General features: G+C 43.3%; 2 protein-coding genes across 3 annotated transcripts in view; one reads left to right on the top strand and one right to left on the bottom strand.

Annotated features, from left to right (window-relative positions):
• The first annotated feature begins 1,864 nt into the window (after positions 1-1,864).
• Positions 1,865-5,551, top strand: LOC310672676 (14-3-3 protein gamma-like). Its single transcript, XM_083430221.1, has one exon. The coding sequence runs from the start codon at positions 1,932-1,934 to the stop codon at positions 2,673-2,675; it is 744 nt and encodes a 247-aa protein (XP_083286347.1). The 5' UTR covers positions 1,865-1,931; the 3' UTR covers positions 2,676-5,551.
• RFNG (RFNG O-fucosylpeptide 3-beta-N-acetylglucosaminyltransferase) overlaps positions 4,190-11,174 on the bottom strand; it is a 10,973-nt gene continuing 3,988 nt past the window's right edge. For both annotated transcript variants that reach the window (XM_083430208.1, XM_083430209.1), the window contains exons 3-9: positions 11,090-11,138; positions 10,611-10,713; positions 9,849-10,002; positions 8,858-8,943; positions 8,602-8,767; positions 7,630-7,715; positions 4,190-7,434 (exon numbers count right to left, since the gene is read on the bottom strand). In XM_083430208.1, coding sequence (XP_083286334.1) covers positions 7,368-7,434; positions 7,630-7,715; positions 8,602-8,767; positions 8,858-8,943; positions 9,849-10,002; positions 10,611-10,713; positions 11,090-11,138 — 711 coding nt within the window. In that variant the 3' untranslated portion in view covers positions 4,190-7,367. The remainder of the gene's footprint in view (positions 7,435-7,629; positions 7,716-8,601; positions 8,768-8,857; positions 8,944-9,848; positions 10,003-10,610; positions 10,714-11,089; positions 11,139-11,174) is intronic.

Raw genomic sequence — 11,174 nt, 5'->3', positions numbered from 1 at the left:
AATTGCCTCGCCTCAAGCAAGTGCCTAGAACAGGGGTCTGCAACCTTTAAGACAAAAAGAGCCACTTGGACCTGTTTCCGAAGAAAACAACAACTGGGAGCCGCAAAACTCATCATTATAAAAATAACCTTTTTGTCACTTTTTATTATTTCTTTGTTTGACCCCTCAGAATTACTCCTCCTCATAGAAACAAACGTTAAATTAACAAGTTACCTTTTTGTGTGTGTGTGTGTTCTTCACTCCCCTTCAAAACAGTGACCAGCGTACATGCCCCCTTTCAATGCAGTGACCAGCGTACATGCCCCTTACAATGTAGTGGGCGGGCGGGCGGGCGGGAAGGTGACGTCAGGACGGTGCGTGACTAATGCATGCACCGCCGCCATGCGACGTCACAGCCAGTACAGCGCCCGCCACAGTGGGGAGTGTCGGGGCGCACAATGCGCCTCCTCCCCTCGTTAGTATCTGCCCCGGAGCCGCGGCAAAGGTGTAAAAGAGCCACATGCGGCTCCGGAGCCGCGGGTTGCAGACCCCTGGCCTAGAAGAAAGAAATAAATAAAAACCCAAGTTCACCTGAGTGTGGTATATTCCATTCATTTGCACGCTGGCCCCTTTGAGCTTTTACCCATCTTCATAAATGATCTCAAATAAAATAAACTGGCCTTGAGGGACACCGATCATGGGTGATTCTTACTGGCAACACTCAGGTAAACGTTTCTGGTCTCCAGTAATTTAATGGTCCATTCTTACACTTCCATAATCCCATTGTTACTGGACACCCCCTCTTAAAAATAAAAATAAAAAAGACAGTTCTCAGCTCTGACCTGCTCCGTGAACCCAGATCATCATCACTGAAAACAAGCTACTGGATATCGTATTTGCTGGATTCTGAATCAGTGTGCAGTCAGTATTTATCTTTATGCATGTCCAAGGTAGTTCATACAAATAAATAAATAAATAAAGCAGCAAAATAAACAAACAGCAGTGAAATATCAGGTTAAAAAGCCTAGGAGAATATTTTTATTTAATTATATGAAGCAAGTATTCTGCAGCACCATATCATAAAACATATCAGGGGGGTGCACACTATAACACAATATCATTTAATTTAAACTTAATAATAAAGTATTACCGTCATTAAATATCTATACAGCCCAGCACCCATGGATCTTAGAGGGGGTTCACAACATAAGTAAACACATGCATCAATGTAGGGCCCAGGTGAGCCTCCATAAGGAACAAATTCTGTAAGCAGGGTGGGTGCAACTGATAAAGCCCTCCTTGGTCACCAATGGTGACCAGGAATTCCACATAGGCGAGGAGGGACAGAGCGTTGTTTCACCTTTGTCAAGTGACTCAGCTTCCATACTTGGAGGACGGGGAGTAATGGCCTCCATTGTCAGTGTGGAAATTAGCTTGGATGGGGAGGAAGTGAAGCCGCCTCTGCAGCCTCCACAAACACAGCAGACTGGTGACAACGTTTCTCCTTTGCCTGCCAGCTGTGCTTCTAGCCTGCTATTCTTCACCAGCCTAATTCTTATTTGTAAAAAGGGCCCCAGTAACTTTCGAGGCCTTAGTAACAAGGCTGGCATTATCTTTACTAACCCACATTTCGTGCAATTGCGCCATGACACTTTTTGATTTTGATCGCCTGTGTTTTGATTCTGTAACACTTGTGTTGGAACACCACACCACATTTCCAAACACAACAGATGACAGGCTCCTTGAGGCCTGCCACTTGACATGATTTCCTACTCGAAAGGCGGCAGGATTCCTGTTCCCTACCACCCAGCTTTTTGTGGAAATAAAATTGGCTGCTTCGGAACATTCCAGAACATTCCTGTCCCTGTGACATCACTTGCTGCCTGCCACACAGCTAGAATCTCCCCCTGGCCCATTCAGGCCAGTCTGCGACTGCTGGCCTCTCCCTGTCAATGTTGAGCCGCAAGCAGCTGGTGCAGGCAGCACAGCTAGCAGAACAATGTGGCAGGTACAAGGACATGGCCACTGCCATGAGGCAGCTTGTGATGGAAGGGAAAGACCCACTAACCCACGAGGAGAAGACCCTGCTTTCTGAGGCCTACAAGCTCCTAACACAGGAGCGGTGCTCTTCTTGGCGACGGCTAAAGCACTCCGTGGAGCAAGGGGTGGGAAAGCAGAAGGAACAAGCACAAGCTTACCGTGAGACCATAAAGAAGGAGCTGGAAGCAGAGTGTTGGGAGATCCTCAGCCTCTTAGACCACGTACTGCTGAAGCACTGCAGTGACACAGATTATGAAAGCCGGGCATTTTACCTGAAGATGAAAGGGGACAACTACCGCTTCTTAGCTGAGGTGGCCCTGCCCGATGTCAAGGAGACGCTTGTGAAATCTGCGCAGAAAGTTTATGGGGAGGCTCAGGAAATCAGTCAGTGGCATTTGGAACCTACTCATCCGTTGGCTTTGGCTGTGGCTCTGAATTACTCCATCCTTTATTATGAGGTTCTCAACAACCCTCAGCAGGCAACCAAACTGGCCAAGGCTGCGTTCGATAAGGCAATCGCTGGACTGGAGACTCTCAGCCTAGAGTATTACAAGGAATCCACAGTCATCATGCAGCACCTGAGGGACAACATTGTGCAGTGGACTGGTACCCAACCACAGCAGGAGCAGAGCAACGGGGGAGAGCATGAAGGCTAATAACTGGAGTCCTGAAACTAGCATTTTAACCACAGTGAAATGAACCATAGAATCCATTGAGGAGCAGCAACAATACAGACTCCCTTAGCCTTTGTACAGTATTACATTTGCCAGGTACCAGACCCATTCCATAGATGACTCATGTAAATGCAGGTGTCCCTGCTAGCAATAATAGCCCATTCCTAATGCACTTTGGCTGTACTGCTGTAAAGGTTTAAATGATAGCGACTAACAAAAAAATTAAATCTTGCCATCGCACCCTGACCCTCTTCTCTGTGCCATTTACTACTCCACGCTTGAGAGTAGATGAAATACATGCTTCAGATAAACTCCTGGCAACAACTAGAAGAAATTGGCAGAACAGACTGGTATCTTTCAGTGTGTTAAGACATCTACTGTGGAGAATCTTCAGAGATGGGTAAACAAACACACACAGAGAGAGATGGGTAAACACTGTTATGGCTTTAGTTAATGCTGGAAGGAACCATGGTAACTTTGTACTTTGTGCAAAATACTTTTGCACAGCTTAAGAGTTGAATCACGTTTGTCAAACTGTTTGAAAAAACCATTCCTGTGACATTAGATTAATACTGTTATCACATGGTCAGGGTGACTGAGTCACAGCAAGAGGCACTGGTTGTTTCTAAACATACATTTCCCCCATTTAAATTAAGCACTGGAATGTGAACCATTCTAAGTTCTTAGACGTACATTAAAAAGGTTTCAAAATGCTTACAATCTCTTAGATAATCAGCATGTAGGTTTATTCTAATATTGCATTTTAGATAGGGAAAATGTATTAAATGCATGTTTTCAGCAGGGACCCATTATGAGGATGCAAGTACCGGTATATTAACTAAGTCCTGAATACCATTCAAAAACATGGTACAGCAACTCAGAAGGAAAGGAGAGTCAGTGAAATACTTTATTTTTTAGATTCATTTTCTAGAAAAGAAATGTGGTAGTTGCTAAACCAGTAAGTGCCAACATCATTTGCTCAAAGCGAAAACTCTTACATAAGCAAATTGAGCATGGCTAAATTGACAAATTGACACTTGTACAAAAAGAAGTACAAGTGAACAAAGAAGAAGATCTTAAGGCCCCAATTAAGTCTGGAAAACTGACACCACCACCTTATGCACTGCAAGGCTTGAGTTTATTCTCCTGTGCCTCAAAACCATCTTTAAGCCTTTGCTGACACTCAATCAGACATCACAGCTAGTTGCAGACTCGACTCCTCATTTTTACTAAAACTTTAAGAGCTGTGGTGTTTATAAAAAGCTATTAGAATCCTAGAGTTGGAAAGGACAAGGGTCACCTAATCCAACCCCCTGCAATGTAGGAATCTTTTGCCCAGCGTGGGTCTCAAACCCATAACCCTGAAATTAAGAGTCTCGTGCTCCAACAACTGAGCTATACTGGGTTCAGTGCTCCTTCAGTGCTGTGTAGAGAGGCAGTTGGGTGTTCCAAGGTTTTTCACGATTGAGAATAAAAAAATAACACACTTCTAAAAATTGCTATTTCTCATTATCGTTTATTAAATTTCTATACCACCCTTCTTCACAGGATCACAGGGTGGTTTACAATAAAATATTTATTTCTGGGTGGGTTGGGGGGGGGGAGATTTCACTGGGAATGCTCCTGCATTCAGAAATAGCAGCAGAGGCTGCAGCAGTCTAATTAAGCACAAACAATTCAACACTCCAAGCACCTCACCTCTCGCCAGTGCTCTGCACAGACAATAAGCAGGTATACTCTATAGCAGGGATAGTCACCATGGTGCCCTCTAGATGGGGTTGGACTACAACTTCCACTACCCCTGCACATTAGCCATACTAGCTGAGGATGATGGGAGCTGGAGTCCAGCATCCATAGAGCACCACAGAACACCTGCTCTATAGCCTAGAATGGGAAATTAGGTGTCAAGGAAACCAAATTCAGAAATAAGTATGCAAATGTGCATAAAAATAATTTGCATTATTTCTATAGGGTGAGATCCAATGTTAATAATCAGGTCTCTGAATAATCAACCCTGTGGCCCCTGGATTGAATTGACTGTCTCTGTGGAACCTCAGGGGCCACTCACCTTGCCCTAGTTCCACCCCCAAAGCAATTCAGGAGGTAGGATTGGGTTATTAAGGTTTTTTTTTAAAAAAACAAACAAACCCTGAGCAGGCGGCTTTGAAGTTGGCGGTGCTGCTTAAGCAGCTTCCCTGAACACAAAGGAAGCTTGTTTGCAGGGAAGCTGTTTGCAAAAGAGCAGTGACCAGCTCCACACAGGATCTGCTTCAGGAAGGAGGACAGGCCTGGCAGGAGAGCACCTTGTTCCACCATGAAGATTGAGCCACCCAGTAGGTTCCTCCTTTTTGCGGTTTCTCCTTCTTCCTCAAGACTCCCTCTCCTTCCTGCCTGATGCCCCACCCCCATCCCAACAGTCCTGGATGACACTGGGCCACTTAATCCAACCTACAGAGATCTGGGGCTGTCTCAATCAAACTCAAATGAGGCCCAGATTCCTTTGAATAGTTTGGTTTGCGCTAGAGATTCAGGTCTCAGGACAAATCCAGTGCACAGTCCTATTAATCGTACTGTGGGTGGTCCATGCCAAACACAATTTAGTTGAGTATCGCCCCATTGCCAATTTTTTTGAGAGAGTTGCATATTTATTTCTATTGTGATACAAGCAGTATGAACAATGAGGAAAGGCAGATCTGAGGCAATTATAAGCCCATTCCAGAATGGCAGAGTCAACCCAGTCAGATGGGCAGGGTATAAGAAATAAATTGTTGCTGTTGTTTGTTAAGGATGCTGAGAGTCGTTAAGAGGCCCTTAACAAACTGTCTTCATGACTATTAAAGTAGTATGAGTTCCTTAAATGAATGTGTGGTACCTTCATTTTCTTATGGTTGCAAAGGTGGGATAGATTCTTTGAGAGGCCTGATAAACTGATAGTTTGTCAACATTTCAGTTATTACTTATTTCATCTCAGGGCTGCACACACAGGGTTCCTTCACCTTTTCCCAAAATGCAACCCCCTTTTAACTTTTTGGCAAATGCTGCGACAGTAGTTACAAGCAGGGTTATACCATGCCAGTATGGTACAGTGGTACCTCAGGTTAAGTACTTAATTCATTCAGGAGGTCCGTACTTAACCTGAAACTGTTATTAACCTGAAGCACCACTTTAGCCAATGGGGCCTCCGGCTGCTGCTGTGCCGCCGGAGCACGATTTCTGTTCTCATCCTGAAGCAAAGTTCTTAACCTGAAGCATTATTTCTGGGTTAGCGGAGTCTGTAACCTGAAGCATATGTAACCTGAGGTACCGCTGTATAAATTTGTAGTTTATTCTATGCTAGCTGAAGACTGATTGCAGAGAATATTAAACATTCACAGTTCCAGGATTATAAAACGTCCTTTATAGAGCTAATCCAGTCCATCATCGAAAAAGTCCTTAAATAGTATCACATACATCATGAGTTAACAAATGTTCTTTCCTCATATATCCAGCATATTGATTGTGGAATGCATCAAGAAGAGGAGACAAGCTACAATACAAAAAGCAATAAACGTATAGTGGTCCAGCCAAGATAAATGGGGGTTTCAATTATATTAGTTAGTAGTGAGGGCACAGAATGCTCAAGACAAATAGGTGTGGGACTTGGAGGTAACAGTGGGGGACTTGTGTATGTATATGTTTTTCAGCCAGGCAAACGTGAAATACAGTACATGTATAAGATAGCTTTCAAATGGCCATAAAGGCAAGTGGCTCTGCTATAGCATGGAACACAGGAGCAGGATAGAATCAAAGAATTATAGTGTTGGAGGGGACCCGATGGGCATCTAATTCAACCCCTTACAATGCAGGAATCACAACTAAAAAAATCCCTGACAAAGGCCACCCAACCTCTTTAAAACCTCCAATTAAGGATAGTCCACCACTTTCTGAGGTTGTGTGTTGCACTGTCATAACAGTTCTCCCTATCAGAAAAGTTCTTCCCAATGTTTAACTGGAATCTCCTTTCTGGAATTTGAATCCATTGGTTCAGGTACTACACTGTGGAGTAGAAAAAAAAGGGGAGGAAAGCTTATTCCATGTGTCAGCCCTTCAGATATTTGAAAATGGCTATCGTATCACCTCTCAGGGTATTTCTGAGAATATGCACTCTGTAAATACTGGTCTACTTTATAATCATTAGTAGGCAAGCAGTCACTAGCATTTCTAGTGTGGTTCCACAAGGAGATAGATGCTGAGGCAGAATAAACAACAGGCTACAACTTCTTGATTACACTATTTTTCCATTTAAAAAACCCTCTTGTTTTTCTATGTGAAGTCTTAAAACAAAGCTTTGTGCTTTACTCCAAGCATTCTAGTAGAAAGAAGATTAGCCCTCAACTATATTGCTACAGTGCCAGACTGTAACATTCCTGAGGTTGTACAAATGCAATGCAATAGGAAACAGGTTTGGCTAACATGACATATATGTGATCGGAAAAGGAGTGAGAAGAGCATTGCAGATATAGCTTATGATGTGCTTCAAGACTAAAGATATGTCCAAAGACCATTTACAATAGTGGTCAGGGCATCTCGACACTTGCTTTGACCTTGTCTTCCGTTTTCTCCCCAAAGACAGCTTTGGCTGCACATTTAAAAAAAAGGACCAGCAAAAGTCCTTGCTGAATGTTAGGACAGATATCAGTTCACTGTTAGACTGGGGCACCATCCAGTGTCAGGGTAGAGGAGACAGTGGACAGATTTGAATCTGCAAATAGAAAGAAAATTGGAAACTGTCAGAGGAGTTAACACAATCTGGCCTGAAATATACAAAGCCACCAGTGCAGGGACATTGGCCATAACTTGTCAGTATATTTTGCTGGCAAAGAAATGCCATTTCTTATTCTTGTGCTTGGATTTGTTAGGCAAATTGATTTCATTTGAAAAATGGTTACATACGCACCGAGTTGGATCTTGCTGTATGTTGAACACTTCACCCACGCTTACAACATTGCGCCTGTTCTCAGGACCACCATAACTCAAGGTAACCTGACAGTGGGGGGGAAACACGTGCTTAGAAACAGCACTTGCCAGAGCATGGCAAACAATACAAGAATAAGGAGGTGGCAAATGCAGAAGTGGCAAGGGAGGGATAGTAGCCTTGTGATATTTCCAAGACAAATAGCAGAAATCATGTAAAAATAAGTGGTGAACAAATAAGGTGCTGGTGAGTGATCCCTATCTGCCACTCAGGATAATGCAAACATAGCTTAGGCCTAGACTAGATGTGTCAAAAGGACATTCCCCCAGAATGAAGAAGACCAGGATGAAGCAGGTCATTAGTGTTTCTGCCTCTTACTTTCACCTGCTAGGACTTGTCACAGTTCAGAAAGATTATGTAGCAAAACCATCAAACCACCCAAGATCTGAATTTAGGGCTTCTCAAGCCACCAATTCTATTATACTTTCACAACCCCTCTCCTGGCACTAGATATCTTTACATCCTGCTTGTTCATTCATTCCATTTCTCCATTCTGTTAGCAGCGGTGTGGCTACCACTTTTAAATGCCTCTTCGAAGCCTGCTCTGAAGTTCAGTGGCGTTCCCTGCTTTTATTCATTGCACCACTTTCAGGCCCTCAAGGCTTTCCTCACTAATAATAATAATAATAATAATAATAATAATAGCCATATTAGTGTATGTTATTTAAATATGTGTAGAGATATATTTGTTTTCCATAATTTCCCCCTTCTTGGTTTTTCCATGGTTGTGGCAAGCCTTTGGAAAAGGCATATGTATTACAGTACTTTTATAAATTGTTACACACACCAAACTCTTAGAATAGCTTCAGCCACAAATCCACATACATGTATCTATTTTGATGGACAGGCAAGCGGAAGAGATATCTGCATGCATTAAGGAAGATTTGTCCATACCTGTTTCAGCACAGCTTCGCCACGCAGCTGCTGCAAGTTTTCCAGATGAGAGTGGAACAAGGGGCTGCGCAAGAGTTTCACCTCCAACAGCCCCTCAATAATGTAACCAATGGTGCAGTCATCGGGGAGTCGAATTCTCTCTGCAGTGCTGATGAAGCTTCCTAGGCTGTCAAAGGACAATAAATCAGAGAATGAAATCTTCTAGATTCTAGTACGGCAGCAGAAAAAGAGAGAGAATTGTCCAAGTAGCACATACCTAGCCCAGGGGCTCATCTTGAGGGCAAGACCTCTGCTGATGCAGAACCCTGCACCACCTGTGGCAAACCAGAACTTTGCAGTGGTCTACCAAGATAAACAAATAATATTTCTGTCAGCTTTATGGTCACCTGGGTAAGTCAGATCCTATCCATGCATCAGGAATGTTTACGTTGTTTGATCTCCATATCCAAAGACTCTCAACAGATCATAGAATCGTAAAATTGTACAGCTGGAAGGGATCACAAGGGTCATCTACTCCAACCAGCTGCAAGGCAGGAATATTTTACCCAGTTTGGCGCTCGAACCCACAACTCTGAGATTAAAGGTCTCTTGCTTTACCAACTGAGCTATCCTGAAGAGCAGCACAATGCGACAGCACAACAAGGATGAAGCATGGATCTGAAGGACAGAATCTGCAAGCAGAGGAAGGTGCCTACTTTCCTAAGGCACCTCTGTAAGATGATTTTCCATCCCAGAGTAGCGATGACTTAGGAAACAGCAGAAGCCATATAATTCTTACTTCACAAATACTTCCTTAGGTAGCTGTGCTGACCACTGAGAAGTATATGAAGAGAGGGGTGGAAATTATGTCGCTTGCATCTGAAGCTGGCAACCCTCCGAGTGTAATTTATAAAGATATCATATTTAGACTACAGGGGGATGTGAGCAAATCGAGAGAGTATCACCTGAATTACAGATGACACACCACGTCCCTCTACTGCCATCTCAGTTTAGTATAGGATAAGATAATGAGACCTAAGAAAGGGTCTAACTCTGAGTGCAAGCAGCTGCAGAAAACCTCCTGAGCACCATATGTGTTGGGAAAGTGTTCCCAAGTTGCATTCTGCAATGGGATGGGGAAACCTGGCTGTAAAGAGCAAAGAAGGGGGAGGACTTCCAGGATATTTAAGTGAGGAATACATAGCGAGTGCAAGAATCTGATTTGTTCAGTTTGAGATAACAGAGACTCAATTATAGAACATGCTCACTGATCCGTCATTCCGAACATGGTCTGCTGCTTCAATTGGATGGTCTAGACTTGGTCTCCCCACATATATATCTTGGCTGTGTGAAAAAGCAGACAGGAGATGCAGGAGATTGGGCAGGTTCACATAGTTATCATCATCCACATGACAAAACCACCTGCAGGAAAAAAACAAGACATGGAGAGACACAGAGGAGGTCACAAGGCATTACAAGATGGCTCTTTCTACCAGGGTTTCTTTGGTGAAAGTGTCTACCTCACAGAATCATGAAAAGGCAACCATGAAAGGCAACCTCACAGAATCAACCATGAAAAGGCAAATGAGGCCACAATCTGAGAAGGCAAAAGTAGAGAAGCTCTTCTCAACTGAAGAAAGTTAGATCAGAAGTCAGTACAGTGGTACCTCGGGTTACAGACACTTCAGGTTACAGACTCCGCTAACCCAGAAATAGTACCTCGGGTTAAGAACTTTGCTTCAGGATGAGAACAGAAATCACGCAGCAGCGGCGCGGCGGCACTGGGAGGCCCCATTAGCTAAAGTGGTGTTTCAGGTTAAGAACAGTTTCAGGTTAAGAACGGACCACCAGAACGAATTAAGTTCTTAACCTGAGGTATCACTGTATCTTGATTTGCTACTCATCCTTTCAGACAAATTTGGTTTCTTTTATGCTCATCAGTTGTACTGGAGGTAGCTCATGCTAACTCACTGATGCCAGAAAGGAGAATTAAAAAATAGGCACTAATGGAAATAGTGACTCTCACTTACTTTCGCCCAGACTCTAGGAATTTATCATATTCCACGGACATCTTGCAGCAGAGAGCTTGGCGAGTGTGAACAGCTGAGCAGTTGGTATTGATTACATGGTCCCCTATAAAAGAAAAATGATTAAAACAGGGGAAGATGCATGATTTGTAAGAGGGCTTGCATATGAAGAAATGTTCTGGGTAATATGCAGTGTGAATTACATAGACATCTGATACAAGCAAAGCAGAATTCAGACCTTGCAGCAGTGCGGAAGCAAATATTGTTTACTCAGGTAGGGGTCTTTTATATTTCCTGCTACTTTATATCCCCTTTTTTAAAACTGGAGATGCAAAGGATGGAACCTGGGGTGTACTGCACACAAAACATGCTCTATCACTGAGCTACTGTCCCTCTCCTAGGAAGACAGCAAATTTATTTAACATGTGTCACCTATAAATATAAACCTGTTACAACTTTCAGAAATTTGGGAAGCAGCTTACCTGCCCTGAGACGTAGCTCCTGATCATCCCAGTCTGTGAATATAAATGTCTGTGGGAAACATGGAAAACAACAAAGAAGGACTTT

This window comes from Podarcis tiliguerta (genome assembly GCF_965153285.1).
Source record: "Podarcis tiliguerta genome assembly, chromosome: 2".
In the NCBI taxonomy this organism is placed as follows: domain Eukaryota; kingdom Metazoa; phylum Chordata; class Lepidosauria; order Squamata; family Lacertidae; genus Podarcis; species Podarcis tiliguerta.
The sequence above is the reverse complement of the archived record's forward strand: the minus strand, read 5'-3'. Positions and strand labels throughout refer to the sequence as shown.